General features: G+C 49.6%; 3 protein-coding genes across 3 annotated transcripts; 1 reads left to right on the top strand and 2 right to left on the bottom strand.

The window, feature by feature from the left end:
• On the top strand, nt 1-598 carry PV06_10507 (uncharacterized protein; the record flags this gene model as incomplete). The annotated part of the gene is given in 2 exon segments (XM_016412064.1): nt 1-278; nt 283-598. Coding segments are annotated over 2 exon segments (594 nt in total).
• Nucleotides 599-1,903: 1,305 nt separating this feature from the next.
• On the bottom strand, nt 1,904-3,852 carry PV06_10506 (uncharacterized protein; the record flags this gene model as incomplete). The annotated part of the gene is made up of 6 exons (XM_016412063.1): nt 1,904-2,333; nt 2,380-2,590; nt 2,634-3,040; nt 3,082-3,496; nt 3,539-3,633; nt 3,680-3,852. The coding sequence occupies 6 exons, from the start codon at nt 3,850-3,852 to the stop codon at nt 1,904-1,906; spliced, it is 1,731 nt and encodes a 576-aa protein (XP_016257683.1).
• A 10,874-nt stretch (nt 3,853-14,726) lies between these two features.
• PV06_10505 (uncharacterized protein) lies at nt 14,727-16,907 on the bottom strand (the record flags this gene model as incomplete). Its single annotated transcript, XM_016412062.1, has 4 exons — nt 14,727-15,692; nt 15,746-16,607; nt 16,664-16,743; nt 16,818-16,907. The coding sequence occupies 4 exons, from the start codon at nt 16,905-16,907 to the stop codon at nt 14,727-14,729; spliced, it is 1,998 nt and encodes a 665-aa protein (XP_016257682.1).
• Nucleotides 16,908-18,625: the final 1,718 nt, after the last annotated feature.

Here is an 18,625-nt window from a genome sequence, read left to right as displayed (position 1 = left end):
ATGACAAATGGAGAGCTTTCACGAGGGCTCACATCGTTCTCAATCCACGCCCAAGCAATGCATACCTTGGAGACAGGTCCATTTCTCCCGTACAGGGCGGCAGCTTTATGGGACATGCAAGCTGGTCGCGAATTTTTCGGCGTCTACACAAACTTACATAGCGCGGCGTTAGATCGAGTTCGACGATGTATCATGTACACAACGGGAAGCTCTGTACAGTTCGTGGAGCCTCGAGATCTGGTCATGCCCAGAACGAATTTAGCAATATTGGGCTTTACGTAGGAAATTCCGACGCTGTGACGTCGATCTGAGCAGTTGTCTAGTATACTTGATGTGGGCTCTGGGCTTGGATGCTGACTTGAAGGGTTGGGACAATGTCGACGATATCGCCTTCCTTGCTCGCATGCTAACAGTTGTGTCTGCCTTGTCGAAACCGGACACGGAGATGCTAAGAGCTGCACTCTTGAGCTTTGTGACAGGGTCCACGTGGGAAGATATCGAAGGCTGGTTGACGCCACAGCAATTGGCTGATTTGCATGTACGCGAAGGCCTAACCCTAACCCATAGCGTTTCCGGTGCCGGACGAAGACTAGGATAATAAGAATGCTGCCTATATCTGTTATTTCGCTAACTTCCTTCTCCCAAAATACTACCTACGCATGTGTCCCTCATTGTGACAGAACTTGTACAACAGTATTCTGAAGCAGCTGCCCTAGATGACGCTCTTTCTACTCCAAGTGACCACCAGAATTCCAACATGCAGGCAGAATTGTCACTGGTGAATATGATAGCGCACCCCGGATGAACTTACCTGTACTAGATCAGAGTTCAGCCTTCACCAGGAAGCTGGATCGTGGCGCACCGCGGGACAAGTCAGCTAGCCGCTCTGAATAATCCCCTACGCCATCTGCGTATCTGCCACCAGAACAACTGCGCAATGGAGCATACAATAATTCACTGAGCCTCGTATGTGCTCGGATGTCTTAATACACACCACCACAGCTTATGATTCGGCCCCAGTGATGGATGGTGTTGAACTAGCAGCGATATCAGCGTTGTCCCCAATGCTACCTCAACTATCAGTAGCACTTCCAACATTTGCAACACGTACATTTCTTTCCTGCGATACAAACGCACTCGGCAACTCGCAGAGCACCTTTTGACATTGATGACTGCCTCGAGATGCGGGCCTAGAAAATGCAGACTATCAACTGTACGTGCAGCCTCAGGCTGTCATTGGGCCCCTTTCCCTGGTTCATGTAGTACAAACGTTTTGCAAGCTATGACAGCGGGCTATGTCGCAGCGGGAAGTCTGCCCAGTCATTGATGACTCGGCCGATGGCAGAAGACAGCTGTTGGAACCAGATGTAACATTCGAGCCAAAGTCCAAAGAGCGACGAAGAGAACAAAACCGGCGAGCGTAAGGAGCCGCGCCGGTCTATCAGAGGCTTTAATCAAAGCAAGACATCAGGCAAGCAGCATTTCGTGCACGGAAAGAGGCTGAAGCGCAATGACTTGAGCATGGTTCTCAATCAGTGTCGTTTCATTATCAGAAGGTTTTACAGGAAAATACCAGACTCGACGAGCAGATGGAGTTATTGAGGCAAGATAACACGAGGCTCAAGCAGCAAGATGTTGTTTAGGTGACTTGGTGTTCATAACGTATCCAGCTTCATTCAATGTCTGACATTTATATACTCTGAGAGACGATGGCATGAGAAATCCGAAATCCGCCAACACATGCTGGTAAAGCGATGACCGATCATAGCATTCGGGTGACCTACAAGTTCAGTGTGAAATAAGGTATCTGAAGGCATGCATCTTGCAACCGAAGCGATTTGCGCTTGGCTTTTCGGGCCCGGCGCTAAGAGCGTTATCCCGATCGCATCGCCACAATGCCGCATCAAATGACGTTCCCGACAGCAGCCTTGAGGTAAGACATTGGTGTTTTCTTGGTCTTCTCACCCTGCATCTCCATGATGCTGGCACGTCGATCCTCCAACGATACATTCGAGCCACTGATGACAGCTTGCTCCTCCCTCATTCCGGTGTAGATATCGATATTTTTCAAAGCGATAAAGAAAGGACGGTCGGCGGGACGCTTGAACCAACTCCAGACCTTCCAAATACAGTAGAGGAATATAATGAGAGGCCCAGCGAGGTAGAGCTGGAAGAAGGTTCCGGCATCGAGATTCGGACCACCAATTGGATAGAGAGCCACGTAGAATTGGGCCATCAAGGCCAGGACGCTGATCAAGACGCAAAGATACGAGCCCCATACACCAAAGGCGGCCCTGAAAGGAAGTTCGTCGAGGGAATGGCCGTTGTATTTCCTGCAGGCAATCAGAACGACAGGACTTTCAACATCCGAGAACTTACCAAGCATTGCGGAATCGAATGTGAGCTAAGGCGATACTGCCGTAGATGAATATAATGGCCAGACCCGACAAAGACAGAAGCCAGGTGAAGATAGTGCCGCCGTTTGGTGCAAGATTGATAAAAGCTAAACATCCGAACAAGAGCTGGAGAATGGTCACAGACAGAGGCCGGCCTTTTCTATCGATGTACGCGAGAATCTTGGGCGCCATTCCTGTTCATGTTAGCAGGGCACAATTTCAGGGCTGAAGACTCACCATTTGCCGCAAGAGCTTGGATTGTCCTGGTCGAGCCAAAAGTGCACGAGTTTGCGACGCTCATAACCGCAATCAGGATCACAGCATTGAAGATCGATGGGAGGGCCTTGATGTTAGCGAGTTGGATCGCAATGACAAAAGGAGAATGTCGGGATTCGGCACCAGCGCTGCCGTAAAGATCACTGTTCGCTGGCACAATTAAACCGACTAAGAACAAGTTAATAATATAGAAGATCAGGATCCGCCAGACGACCTGCTTCGAGGCCTTTGGAATCTCCTTTCGGGGCCTTTCGCTCTCCGCGGCAGCAAGACCGGTCAGCTCGGTACCTGTGTAAGCAAAGGCTGCGTTAACGAAGACGCTGCAGAATCCGTGGAAGCCATTGAGAAACGCCGTGTAGGGTGAATGCCTGTACTGTTAGCCTGGCTAATGAACTCAGGTTGGACCTACCAATATCTAGCACCGATGTAGCCTCGGTTGTCGGTCGGAACACCTCCACAGTTAATGATGATACCGAGAATCATGAAGCCCACACAAGCAGTGACTTTGATCATACTGATGACAAACTCGACTTCGCCGTAGCCTCGAACGCCAAAGTACTGAATTGCAACGAGTGCCGTGAGAAGTGGTACGATCCAAGCAGCATTGTTGACATTTTCAACATCGGTCCAGAAATGGATGATATTGCAGGCAGCGGAGATTTCAAAGGGCAGGACGGTCAACCAGGAGATAGCATATTCCCAAGCGCAAGCGAAACCCCAGGAGGGGTCAACGAATCGGCAAATGTACATCGTGAAGGCGCCGTTGACCGGATACAAAACAGACATCTCGGCGAGGGCTTGCATCATCGTGTACACCTGAAGTCCTGAACTTGTTAGCTTGCAATGACGAGATGGAAACAACATACCGATAATCATGAATCCGAGAAGCACGGATCCCGGACCACCCTGCGTGAAAGAGCTCGAAGAGCCGATGAATAAACCGGCACCGATCGCACCGCCACTGTCTTCTGTCAGCGTACAAAAGATCAAAATCTCAGGATACCGACATGGCAATCATCTGCATGTGTCTACCCTTGAGGTTGCGATGGAGATTGTTCTTCTGCCGGGTTTCCATGACGATGTCCGTAAACGCGCCAGGCCCATCATCAGTGGTCTGGACGCGTTTCTCGTTAGACACCCCATCGTCGCCGTGCTCGATCGGTTCGTTTTGATGGCTCATTGTTGCGGTTTTACGCCAGCCAGGAGATACACCGAAGAAAGAGAGAGACGAGACGGGCGGTCCAAATAATAATTTTCGGACCCCGTTTAGACTCGACGAGCGTGCGGAGTAGCTGGTGCACTTGTTTTGGGCCGCCAGGGTGGACGCGGAACTGGGTGGTTGACCACATGTAGAGAAGATTGCCGCAAGGACGTTGCATCGCGTGAGAGCATAGGATTGCTCGATTACACTGACACACTCTGCATTCGTGTTCTCCAGAGTCTATACCTCTCCGACCCATACTAGATTGCTGTACTCAGATCTACCCTGTTTACCCAAGAAGCCTACCTGAGTAGGGCGGGGGAGGTGTTGGTTGTGTCGTGGACCAGGCGAGTACCTACTTGGCCGATCTCTCTGCCTAAAGCTATGCGCCATCTTCACCACCCTTCCTGGGAATCCTTGGCAGGACTGTTCCTGGCCGGATCGATTCCTATATCGCCCGTTACACTATTGATCTGCCTTTCTGTAGATTTCTAATGCTACCTTCGCGGAGGGCGTTATTTAGAGTTGGTGTGAAGCGATGTAACTTTTGCCGCGTAGCTGACTTCTCATTGGGAGGAGGGACGATTCGAGATGACGAAGTTTAGCCACTAAGTCGCTCTAAATACCAATTATTTATGAGTTGTTACTACCTACCCCGATACTACCCACCGGTAGCCGGGGCATGGCTTGACGGATCTGGGGAACGACCAAACTTCGAGGCGGATAGACGGCAAGCATGGAGAGGATCGATGCTCCGTAACAGCCTACATTCAATCCCAGAAAAATGAGAGCCGTTTTTTACCTCTCTTGTGCTGCTCGGCAGCAGCTCGGCAGCCGTGGTCAGTGCAAGTATGCGTTTGAGTGATCGTGTATACGAACGTTATGCGCGACCAGCAAAGTATGCTGTTACGAAGCCAAAGCCCAGATCGCTGGAAGAGCGTTCTGATAGCTACCGGTACATTACCAATGCGACAAAGCGTAAGACGTCACTTTTCTTGCAGAACTTTGACTGACAAGCGAATCAGCATACCTTGTCGACTCGCTGCCGGAGGTACCTTTTGAACTCGGAGAGATGTATTCCGGAAACATTCCAATAAATACCAACAATGCATCGCGGAATTTGTTCTTTCGTGTTTTACCCCAAAAATGGCGAGCCATCTGACGATGTCGTCATCTGGTGTAACGGGGGGCCTAGCTGCAGTTCACTCGGATGGACTCTTCTTGGAGAACGGCCCCGTCCTGTGAGAACCCGGACAGTTGCCCTAGTCCAGAGAATATGCTCTGGGTGGATCAGCAAGATTTACGTCAGTGGAAAGAGTTACGCCGGGTTGCTTTGTTCCATACATCTCGGCTTCGATGCTGGACCAGAATGACACAACGTATCTCAACCTTTCAGGTGCTTTGGCATACGGTAAGTCGACCGTCCTCCAGTTTCATGGACTTGTGTACTGATCAATTTGTTGGGTAAATGCCTGCATCGGCGATTTCCTCGCGGTACAGGAGGAATATGTCGCAATTCCATTTGCGACGAAGAACAACAACATCTTGGGTCTGAATGACTCATTTATTGCACATACAGAGAGTCTTCACCAACCCTGCAGCTATCTTCCTTCATCGAACAATACTACGCCTATCCAACCTCTGGACCACAGCCGTCACTTCACTTTGACTACTCAACTGCAGGGACTACTGCGAAGTTTTTGCTTTGATCAACTATGCACTTTTCGAGGTCAATCCTTGCTTTGACATCTATGAGATCACAGCCACATGTCCAATCCTCAGCAATGTTATTGGTTACCCTACGGAGCTTACCTACAACCAGTAAAACACTCCCTATTTCAACAGCACTGATTTCAAGCAGGCAATCCATGCCCCCCTGGATGTGCTATCCTTCATTGGTGATGGAGGCCCTCGGGGGGAAGGTGATCTGTCCCCTGATCCGATCCAGGGTGCCCTACCTAAGGTCATTGAGGCAACCAAGCGCGTACTGATCGGCAGTAAATGAAAACAGCTTCTTTGTACTCTTCCCAGCTGACCTGATACAGATCGTGATTGGGACATGGTTATTGTCAATAACGGCATACGGCTTTCTATACAGGCAAGTTTTTCTGGACCGCAGTTGACCGGACTTGAGCTAAGTGTGACAGAACATGGCATGGAACGGCAAACTCGGTTTCGAGCAGGAGCCAGGCGCTACCCCGATCATAATATCTACACCTGACCTTGCATACGCCTCAGTGTTCAACGCCCCGGACAACAACCCCCCATTCGGTGGCTTAGACGGATCACAGGGAACAGTTGGTATCCAACACTGAGAGCGAGGACTGATGTCCGTTGAGACGCACCAGTCGGACCTCATGCAGCCACAGTTCCAACCACGAGCTAGCTACACTCATCTACAGTGGTTGCTAGGCCAGACGCCAATAGTTGGGTCATAGTCACCTGATATAGTCTCTGTTCGACATGCAATTACTCAGCTATCAATCCCATCAAGGTCGGCCCGCCCGTCGCGTTGCCCGTCGACTTCTAGGGACGGCAATGGTTCACCGTCATGGGCACCGCGCCGTGTTTTGCCGTGTGCATCATCGTTTCTCTAGCCACGTCGATCGGTATGGCCATCGCAGGTCAGGCTGTGGGCGAGTTTTCCCAACCTACCTGAGCCCTCACGCACGATATTATGTCGGAGATCCGGTGGGTGCCTATCATGAAAGCATAGACCCTACGCCCAAGCCACTATCCAGATCAGAGTGGGTGGTGCCGCCGTTACGTGCCTGGGTGTGGGAGGAGTCATGGCTCGCAACAATCCTGAAGGCTCTCGGAACTACTTTTACTTTTCAATGTTACGAACCCGAAGACGACCCGCCAAGGCTCGGCTCACCTTCCTTTCTTGTTAAAGAGTGCGGGGAGTCCCCGAACAACGCACGTGACACTCCCAATTAGGCCATGACCCCCTACTGTAGGTGATCCAGTTGCCTCAGAGTGGACGAGCGCAACTGGACTTTTGGTCGCGCAAGGAGCGTCGCCAAGCTTTAGTAGAGCTGAATAGGCGTGATATTGGGACGTGTGATTGGCCGTCAGCTTCCGAACTTATCGTGGGCGCCCACAGCCATAAGTGGAGGTGCATTGAGCGCTGCGCAGAGCCAGAACGCCAGAACGCCAGAATCGATAAGTGTTACAATAAGCGCCCAACTCTTTCTTGGACGTGATGCAAGCAGATGTACCTATAGCATACGTGGTTATAAATCTGCTTTACCAAACAACAAGCGCTTGGCGATGCACGTCTTATCCGAAGGCTTGGCTCGTACGTTTTGATGCGCCGCAAGTCCAACTTAACATCAGGGTACCAACACAATCAATTCCTAACCCTACAAGAAGAGCATCTTCAGAACCTCTCACAGCCAGTACAAGACGAGTTCCGAGAACAAGTATACCGGTCGAGGAGGGAACTGATACCGGGGATCGCCTCTTCAACACCACATATTTGTGCCGAAGTAGGTGGATCACGTTAGTTCAGATTTGTCTTGGACAAATGATGAAACTACTATTTGTTGTGATTTTGGACTCTTTCTGGAATGTCTGGGCGGTTCTTCGAGGCAGAAAACCGTGCCTCGAGGGTGAACATGCGTTTGACCCTAAAAGTTACTAACGCGTCGCTACGTATTGCTGTGGTCGAGGTCGTTGACCAACCGTGATAAGTGTTTGTCATTTAGTGTGTAGAGTATGCGACCCTTATGGAATCTCTTTTTACACCTTTACTGCGGAATTTCAAATTCGCTACCAACCATAGCGTTGTCGTGGCTATGGAAAACTTTGTTTCAGGATATGCGACCGTCATGAACCTTCATTAACTATGATAACGAGCCTAGTTGCAATTAGCTAATGGAAATCACTCACATGGTAAATGGTTGGCTGCTCTCGGGACCAATCGTATTGCCACCTTCATGTCGAGTTACTCTCTTCTTCCTTCGCTCTCTGCCCTCTCGAGGAGCGATGTGTGACCAACCATCATTATTCAGTAGGAGGCTGGCGCAAGGAACGTTCACGAGTGGGCCACCACAATGACTCATTCGAGATACCCAAGATCAGTCGTGTGGGAGGACTACGGAACTGCGTGTAAACCTCAGGCTTAGCTTCGTTACAGCATACTCCAATGTCGGTCAAGATGACGAAGCATTGCCTTCACTGTGACCGGAAATTCCGAAGCGCAGCAAGTCTTCAGCAACACCATCGCGACTCAGGCAAGGTGAGAGTGAACGCTACTTAGGACCAAGGTGGAAGTCTTCTGGCATTCTGTCTTCAGTTCGCTGTGGTCAGCCCGAACGAAGCAGGATATCCGCAGATCTCTCTCCTGCCGCTGCGAGAGCACAGGGAGAAGCGATCGTGCGTTTTCTGTCCGTCAAAAAGTTCCATTGAAGAGCTGTTAACGTGGAGATATCTTCGTCTAAAATAGTGATCACTTCGCCTTAGCAGCAATCACCCGACACCGCACAGGCCGATTATCAAACCGTAACCTCGGACGCCATTTTGCCTCAGTCTTCGTAATTACTTGTCTGTCTCCACCAAAATTCGCATTCCCGTTCCGCCCATGTGTCCTTCACGAGCTGCGCCACGACACCTTTCGAGGTACCTCCCGCTCTCTCATCGTTTCCCATACCGAAGACCATGGTTTTCTGCTCCTTTGCAAAAGAATCCCACACGGGTCTATCAGCAAAACGCTGGCCTTGGATCTTGTTTGGGTTGCCCGAGACAATGAATGAAGTCATGTAGGCATGAAGATGCCCTGAGATGGACTCTTGTGTGGCTGAGATAGTGCGCACTTCAGGATTATATGTCTCGTATGGCGGCTGGTCTCCATGATTTGCGCCAAGCATGACTGTCTTGTTCACGGCCCAATGGTATAGAAAGACGGGTGGATCTGTCTTGTTGGCTGTGGCCAGATGGGCCGTCTGTCGAACCGGGCAGACATATGCGTACTGACCGTACGCAGCCTCACCTCGCTTGTACTGTCTTCCGGCGGGTATAATGCGGGTATCCCTATAGAGTGAGTTTCTGTGCTGGGCGGGGTCGGGGTACAGCTCGCACAGCTCAACGAGATCACCACGGGACAGCTGGGGCAGGAGAGTAGAGAAGAAAGATTCGAAATCCTTCGATGTAGACAGGGATCGGGGAGCATAGTAAGAGCCTTCGTTGTGTGTGAATCCGGTAAGTATAGGGACCTTATTCCACCGGCCGGACTTCCAAGCGTCTATCGGCCGTCGTGAGATTATGTTTCCATCCTGTACTGGTTGCCACGCCCAGCGGACTGATGGATCAGACTTATGAAAGACTGCAAAACTTGCTTCAGTAATAATGTCAGATGGGGTGCTTCGAAGACAAGGTAAAATATCTTCTTCTACCGGGGTGTCGCAGCCAGACAGGGCCAGGAACTCGTTGAAATGTACTTCATTTAGCTTCGAACTTGCGGGGTGGACTGCACGAGCGGTATGTGCCCCGGAGTCCATGATTGCTTGATGGAACAGCGTGCGTTTCTGATTGACATTCATGATATGATGTCCGATCTACGCGCAAGTTAGAACTTTATGCGGAGGTGAATCTATTCGAGCATGAACTTACAGCATGAGCAGCAGCAGACAGCCCTATGAGGGTAACATGGTGTGGATCACCCCCAAAACGTTCGATGTTGTCCTGTATCCATTCCAAGGCAACAATCTGGTCCTTCAATCCTAGGTTGAGCAAGTCTTCTTTCTCTGTCAGTCGGCTGTTGAGAAATCCCATTGCACCGATTCTATACTGCATCGAGACACCAATAAATGGCTTTGTGGACCAAGCAAGCATAGAGCGCGTATTATGCATTCTTGCAGCGCCCCGATTGAATGCACCACCGGGAATCAGAACCGCCACGGGGAGCCTGCCCTGCTCCGAGGTCCATCCTTTTGGGCGGAAGATATTAACAGTAAGACAGTCTTCACTCTGAGGGTCCGCGCCCGGTGGCAATGGCACTATGTTCTTCCCAGGACATCTAGAGCAGCTGTGTGAGATGGGGTGCTAGGATGAAGAAGCCCCAGTTTTCCATACCTTGGCCCAAATTCAAAAGCATCGATGGTTGCCTCTGACGGCGGTATTGGCACAGCTGGTCTATATCGAAGGTCTCCCACGGGTGGGAGCGCGTATGGTACTCCCATGAATCCCTCGATAGATTCAGGGTACGTGCCATCGTTCAGTAAGATTCCTCTGATCTTGCCCTGCGACAGTGTCACCTCGGGGTGTTGAGAGAAGGTCTCAAAATATCGCCGGCTTCGGACGGCGACAAACGCAACGAAGAGTGCGAAAAGCGGTAGGACGGCCGATGTTAATCTTGTAGTACGGGACATCGTAGCTCTACCTAACCTCAACCGTCAAGCCACAAGTACTTGTTGTTGAGGGTTCACAACCGCCAGACTGCGCGCATGCGAGATAAGTTTATTCAAGATAAAATTCTTAGCAGGCGTACGTACGCTTGGGCTACTAGCTGTCGTGCTTAATCAATTACTTGACTCATTGAACCGGAACGGCAGGAAACATGAACGAAGGCTATAGAACAATCGCCGCTGGACCCCAATTGAAATATACAAAACACGCCAAGGGCGATGTGATAGCAAGTTTCCCGTCGGGAAACTACATATATACATTTTTGAAGTTTGCTAGCTCGGCTGGTTGCCCGCGAGATATGGAGATACTTACGCAACCATCCTCGAATAACTGCCCGCGGTGCCAGAATTTTCACCGAGATATCCCAACAGCACCAGTTCTGCTGCAAATCAACAGCCGTTCCCTGAGAAGCTTATTTCTCCAGACCCCAGCCGAAATACGGCTTCCCCAGACTACTTCAAGGGGGATTCGCCCTTCTGCCTGTCCTGCGATCGTACACCAAGCACTGTCCAGCCATTCTCACACTATGGCAGACCATCCAATATCTACGGAGAAGGCGACCACAGAAGAAATCAGCCAGGTCCCCGATGGTAGGCATTCACTGCACACTGGTGCTGGCATACCGGACAAGACGGTGATAGACATTGCCAACCTGGACGAAGCCTCTAGATTCATCCATGAGAACAATGTCTCCGATGCTCGCATGACAGAGCTGGCCCAGGATACAGCTGGCCTTCGCAGACTCCGCACACGGACTGACCTGCTTCTATTGCCCCTACTGTGCGGCACATACTTTCTCCAGTTCATCGACAAACAAGCGATGGGCTACGGTGCAGTTTTTGACTTGTTCAAAGATACTGGTACTACCATCAATGAGTATTCATGGCTGGTAAGTGTGTTTATCCCTGAGACTTTGTGTCAAGTCGAAAACTCGACCTGTTTATTTGCAGCACACCCGATGATCTTACAACTTTGCTTTCTTTCGGCCAACTACCAGTTAACTGATGGATATCCAGGCTAGCATCTTTTACTTTGCGTATCTCTTGACCGAGTGGCCCGCTAGCTACCTGGCTCAGCACTATCCTACCGGCAAAGTTATTTCGGTCGCTGTTATATGCTGGGGTATAGTACTCACCTGTACTGCAGCATGTAATAGCTTTACGGGCCTTGCCATCTGTCGCTTTTTGCTTGGCATGTTCGAAGCACCCATCACCCCATGTTTCATGATGATCGTCGGCATGTGGTACGACCGAACTGAACAACCGTCGCGGGCGGGTATCTTCTACTCTTTCAACGGGCTTGGGCTCATCGTAGGCGGCACGCTTTTCTACGGTGTCGGTCAAGCAAAAGGATGGCAAGTCTGGAGAATTATCTTCGTCCTATGTGGCGGTGTAACCATCCTATGGGGTATGGTGTTGTGGATATTCTTACCCGACAACATCTTCCAGGGCAAGCGGTTCACCACCGATGAAAAAATCATGCTTCTGGCCCGTGTGAAAAGTAACCAAACTGGCGTGCTCAACAAACGGATCAAGACTCGACAAGTCAAGGAGGCTCTTGTCGACCCGCAAGTCTGGATCTTGTTCCTCTACATTCTTTTAAATGAAATCATCAATGGTGGCATCGCAAACTTCGGCCCATTGATTGTCAAAGGCTTCAGTGGAGGCAATCCACTGCTGACTACTGCGTACGGAATACCATTCGGTGCCTGGGTGACAGTATTCTTTCTGACCGGCCCCTTTCTTGCGACCAAATTCAAGAACGTGAGATGGATTGTCATGGCCGTCTACAATCTGCCAACCATAGTGGCCGCTTGCTTGTTGTGGAAGCTGCCGCGCCATGGTGAAAGAAACCCTGGTCTTCTGATGGCATACTACATTGTGAGTCTTCCTATCCCGCCCCCCCCCAATCCCCCGGACCGATTTACGCTGGTCAGGCCGCGATGTTGACTGACATTGAAATACTACAGTCTCCGGCTTACGTTGGAGGTCTCGTTATTGGACTACAAATGCCGGCTGTCAATGTGGCAGGCTATACTAAACGTGTGACCGCTACGGCAGTTGTCTTCTTGGCATACTGCTTGGGCAACATTATTGGGCCACACACTTTTCTCGAGTCTCAAGCTCCAATTTATCAAACTGGGTCCGAGGTGATCCTCGCATGTGCGGCAGGCCAGATTGCGCTGGCAGTGGGATTAAGGATGCTCTTGGTCTCACGGAACAAAAGGCGTGACCAAGCTGCCCAGGATGAAGGGGAAGAGTTAGGGGCAAATCCTACGGGCGTTGAATCCATCGAACTCAATGACGACCTGACAGATTTCGAAAATCGGAGGTTTAGGTACAGTTATTGAGACATCTCGAGTTACTGGTCCGGGCAAGGCTGTTCGCCGTTCGTAGCGCACAGGCGGCCAATGGATCTGAAACATGATGGGTCCAATTCTGAGGAAGTTCGCATGGTCTGGAATTAACACTCCTTAGGAGGATGACGAGATGGGCTCATTGTCGAGCCACGTCGTATTGAGATGTCGCCCTATAAGATGAAGTATTAGCTCACCAGATGAACCATTGATGTCGATATAGCAGTGGTGTGAACTGATTCGCACGTTACTGAAATGAATGCCATTCTCGTAGTGACGTCCAAACTCAGTGACTGCAGGACAGTATGATGCCCAAGGGCCTGCGCTTACCTCTCGACCTCCGTCTGCAGTCGAACAGTCAAATACTTGCTTCAATCTCGATGGATTCCCGGATACCTTATGGGACGAGGCGATGTCAGATAATGCGCACTTCTGCGTAATGATCTATAACACATTCGATATTAATAGGATTTAATGATTGACAAAAGAATCATTTTACCAGATTAGGTATTAAGAAAGCTTGTAATAGACTATAATAGCTAGGGCTATTATGTAACTACTAGTTAGGTATTATGTTTCGCTTCACTTAATACATCACAGTATATAACAGTTCTTAAATAAGTGAGAAGTATTGAAGAGATACTCTAAGAATCAATAGTATAAAGCGGGTTAATATATTAGAATATTGTAGCGAGAGAAGTAGGGGGTCTGCCAAGGATGCTGTGATTAGCTGATAAATACGCGTAGGGGTGTGAGTGCCTCTGCCTTTCCTGCAGTGTCAGGAGTAACGAGTAGATAGACATGCATTCAATTAATCAGGATTTATGAGAATGATAGCGCTACTGCGCGCCCATTACGAGCGACGAAGAGTGCAATGAAAATCTAGTCACGGAATTGATCTGATGCCCTGTGAATGTCGTGAAAGCCCGTACGAGTGTTAGGTAGTAAGGATAACTATGCGGTGGCCATTAACAGAAGGTTATGAGTGAACGAGAAGGTTTACGAAAGCCACAGAAGCGTTGTAAGGCTCGCAGTGTGAGCCTAGAAAGAGTCGTTACGTGTAGTTAATAACTCTTATCATAGCTTAGTAAAATTAGTCTATTCCTAGGCCTAATTCATAACATTGTTCTTAGGACATTTTTCCAATACTTCTCACTTATCTATAAACTCTTATGTGCAGTGACACCCTAGGTAGAGCGAAATGTAATAAGACTGTCGGCCTATCTCTTAATGTAAACCTCGCTCAGAGAAGTAAGATCTGCTCTTAGCGTGGAATTAGGCACTGTTGAGATATCATTATTCTCGCCACTACAGGTGGGCAGCTGAGAGGTTTTAATAGTGGATAGTGGTGAAGAAAGCATTAAATAGTCATGGTGGCGAGGACTTTCTCTAGTTCTCGGTCTTCAGTTGGTCGTGAGGCGTGTCCACTGACGACTTCTTAGCCTGAGGAATATTCAGTTGAATGCCGGTGGCGAGAGCAAACAAAACACCATGCCTGCGGCCGTTGTAATATGGTCCCTGGCCATGTGACTCGAAATCGCGTTTACTTGGTTAAATCTTTCGTCAGGTGGAAAGGGGAAAAATCCGGGACTACGTGGCAGTTAGCTTCAGAGCATGACAATTCACACACACCTTCTGGCACGGACCCAGGAGGCTGCTTTTGAGCATGTCGAGGGCGAGATCGATAAGATATAGTTAAAGAGAGCCGACTAAAGACCAGGTATAGGCCACTTATAGCCTAAGCTCCCCAAAGATGAGATTCTAGACACATGACGATGGGTATCTCTCGGTGAAAACACTTGAATAAGAGGGTTTCAGAGATGATAGTGATAGCTGAAGACAAAGTGGCTAAATGTGATAGAGTGCGAAAGCTAGAAGGTTTGCGCGTATTGTTATGAATAAATAATAGTTAGAGATAATAACACTAAGGGTGATAATAATACCATAGTAGAAATCACACTATCCTAAGTATACTATTAAGAAAAGTCAGACTCACACTTTAATATCTTCGTATGCGCAAATGATTAATTAACTAATTAAATAGAGAGAATTCTAGCCGGCCTAAAATTCATAAAGGTCAAGTTATATTTCACGTTCCATCATGATTTGGCAAATCTCCAAACAGGTTCTGCGGGTCGGTCCAGCTATCAAACCCCTCGAAAACGTCTTGGAAATGCATCAAAGAAGTATCGCAGAAGTTGTCAAACGGAAAATACTGCATGCTTTGTTCAGCCAGCAGCTTTTCAGCAATCGGGCTTGTCTGAGCGGTGGCGAAGGGGAAGTAATCCAGCCAGTCGATCCCATTATCATCAGACTGAAGCTGTGATCCGGCGGAATCCTGTTCCGTGAGCCTAGCAAGGAAGTCATCATGCCGCGAAGAGTTGGCAGTGGCACGAAGTCGTTCGAAGCCTTGATCAAACACGTTGGCTGTTCCCCACATCGTCTTCAGCTGCTTGACAGCAAGTGCCAGCATGTCAAGATCGGAGTCGGCAGGCTGTTGCAGGTCCTGTGTCACCCGAGCCTGTAGAAGGGCAATGAACGCCATGCCACAGTACCAGCAGGTAATGGGCATCAGATATCTCGTTCCGCCACGAACCAGGCTATCCTTCATTATGCGCGCCAAACAGGTGGCGGCAAGAATCGATGGTGGGAGAGCGTGTGGTATCGCTTGTGGCGGAGATCTCTTTAGGTACAAGACAATTATTATCGTCAGATACGGAAGGTGGAGTTGATGAACGTTGCGGTGGAAGTTGGCCGTATATGCACCTCCAACAGGCAATTGAAGGTGTGGCGGAAGGCTTCGGACCCATTCAATGAGATCTTTACCCAAGTGCACGGGAAATGAGTTTGAAGCCGTGTTGGTAGACCGAGAGAGATATTTCGCGATTCTTCCTATGATGGCACAGAGTCGGACCCAGTAAATAAAGATCTCGGCACTGGTTTTATCCTCTAGATCGTCAGGGAAGTCCGCGAGACTCGGTTCAGGGATGTTGCAGTCTTCCGGATCGATGATGCAGGGTTTACCCTGGCAAATTGCAGTGAGTCGCTCACGGGCCTTGGTCTTCATATCAGTATGCTAATCGTATACAGCTATTGCACCAAACTTACAAAAGCGGTCCACCAGATCCGTCTTCTCAAGCCCAGATTCGTGCGAGACCCCATATAGTCAGCCTCCAATTCATAATCAAAGCCTGCTTGCTGACAATGTCTTATTACCACAGACGTCCACCACCAGGACGAGTGCCGGTGCACCAGGCTTGGCGGTCGAGGAGCCCACCAGTAAAACAGCAAAACGGCACGTAGGGAGGTAATCAGGTCGGATTCACCATCTTCATAGAATCTCCGTCGGGCGCGATCATAGTAGAAGCTCGGCCCTGCGTGGGGGATCATGGGTGGTTGAACATGACTGCCCACCAGAGCGAGAGCATCGTCGAGGAGTGGTGACTTCGCCAGGTCGATGCTCAGCGAAGATTTGTCAAGGACGGGACACCAAGGATAGCAATACTCGAAATATGTTTCGGCAAAGCTCTGCTGCAAGTCTGGTTGAGTGAGATTGCCGAGGTTCGTCGTCTTTTGGCTCGTCATGGCTTGGTGTCTCGCATCGTTTTCGTTCTCGGGTCCGTAGACAGCAAGAAAGCCAGGATCAATGGTATACCGATCGGAATGTGCACTTGGTGAAATATCATTGACGAAGGCCGAGGGCACGCTGGCTCGGTTTGGTCTGGGAATATTGGCCAAAGGAGCACCCCGCTGCGAGACGGTTTCGGGTCCGTGGCCGTCTGCTGTGGCCGTGAGTGTAGCTGCCGCCGTCGAATCGAGAGACATATCTAAGTCGGGAGATTGATTGCCACCATCACTGGGAAGAGCATCCATATTACTAGCAGCAGAAGTTTCGAGAGGCGGAGTCAAGTTCTGAGTAAAACTTGTGCGCGTGAGGCCGCGCACCTTGTCGCGCCTCGGCGGACGGACCCTGGCAAAGGTCAATCACAGCTATTGGTGATTCACAATAATGTAAGCTTAACTTACTGACAGGTTTTGCCAGCAGCGGCACAATTGCTGCAGGTGACATGACCCTGAGCACTTCTGGCTTGCAGGTCGCATCTGACCTGGGAGGCGAGATATTGGTCAGTTCCGTACACGTTTCAAGGGAACTTGAACATTATATTCATTGCGCACACACCTTCTTTGAATGACAGATTCCGCACGCTAAAGCTGCGCGTCTTCGCTTCTGGCGAACCGCGGAGAACTCGACCCAGGACGTCTCAGCCATACCTCATGAAGTACTCATGGACGCAGCAGTGACATGGAATTGTAGGTCAGGAGATTTCGGCATGTCGGGATCTGTATTGCTTGCTCCAAGAGATGGTTGTCGACACGCGGAGAAGTGGGGGAATGTGTGGGGGGGTTAATGAAACTGTGCGGAACGCGATGCCCTATTTCTCACCAGGGTCGGGTTTTCTTTGCCAGTTCTCCCGATGGTTTTTCGTGGATCACAATCTGCTGAAGAGCCCACTATCGTCTGTAGGGGTTATTGGTGCGATAAAGTCTATGGATTCCTTAGATTGCACTCGTGCAATCATCAGGAGAAATTGGCTTGTTGTTGCTGCTGTAGCGTTTGGCTTTTCGTCCTTCGGTAGATCGTGACTCGACTTCGGCATCGTTTGGAGGCTATCATTGGCTAGTCGGTGTTCCCAAAACAGTATACCGCGTGGCATTTCCCGCTGCCGAAGTACGCGGGGACAGGGGATTGACCTTGCTGAATTGGTGGCTACGAGATCTTGTGTGTTGTTTACTTCTCGGGAGCTCTAGCTTAAGGATCAGCAAGAGGTACACGAGGTGTGTATTGTGGCCTGAGTATTCTCGACTCGGTATGGTCGGAGATCCCCCGACTTGGATATCCTTCTCGTACTTAATTGCAATTGAGGATCTCATAGATTTCAATTCAACTGCTACACTGCTTCCGCAACCCCAAGCCCAAGGTTCCAAGTACTCATTAAACATGGCTCCTTATCTGGGAACCAACGGCACCCTGACACCTCTAGCAGTGGATGGAGAGATTCCGGACATTCTTAAGAATCAAAGCCTCGACCTCCCCGAGTCAATACCCAACACAAACGGCCATTCAGAAGCAAAGAACCCTGTTCTAACAAAAAACGACGATCCTTTTCGGTTCTGTATTCCCATGAACCCCAGCTACGCTTACACACCCCGTAAAATCCGAGTGATTACCATTGGCGCTGGCTTTTCGGGCTTGTTAATCGCCCATAAATTCCAACACCGATTTCCTGAGCTTCAGGACATCGTCGACCACAAAATTTTTGAAGCCCGTAAAGATATTGGTGGTACGTGGCTCGTCAACACGTATCCTGGTGTCCAATGTGATGTCCCTGCACACATTTACGTGAGTCTAGACTCGTCTCAGAACTATGAATTGTTCACTGACGTAGTAGGCATTCCCATTTGATCCCAATCCAAACTGGACCAGATTCTATGCAAGTGGAGAGGAGATTGAGCAGTACATCAAGTCCACTGCCCGGAAGTGGAATCTGGATCGAGACGTGCATCTCAATACCAAAGTCGTCGCAGCTGAATGGCACGAATCAGCGGCTGAGTGGAATGTAACGGTAGAACACGAAGGTCAGCGACGAGAAGAGTACTGTGACATCCTTATCTCTGGTCAAGGTGTTCTGGTGTAAGTTAGTATTGGCTTTCTATGGACAATACAGCTGACATTACAAACTAAGTAATCACTCATGGCCTAAAATTGAGGGCCTCTTCGACTTCAAAGGACATATCACTCACTCCGCTGATTGGGATCATAATTACAACTACTCGAACAAAAGAATTGCTGTTATCGGTAATGGTTCTTCAGGAATTCAGATCGTCCCTCAAATGGCAAAGTTGCCAGGCAACACGGTCAGGAATTTTGCCCGTGGACCTGCGTGGGTTTACTATCGAGTGCCTCCTTCGAAACACATGGGGAGAGAA

This window comes from Exophiala oligosperma (genome assembly GCF_000835515.1).
Source record: "Exophiala oligosperma strain CBS 72588 unplaced genomic scaffold supercont1.13, whole genome shotgun sequence".
NCBI lineage: Eukaryota > Fungi > Ascomycota > Eurotiomycetes > Chaetothyriales > Herpotrichiellaceae > Exophiala > Exophiala oligosperma.
This window is presented reverse-complemented; position numbering and strand designations above follow the sequence as displayed.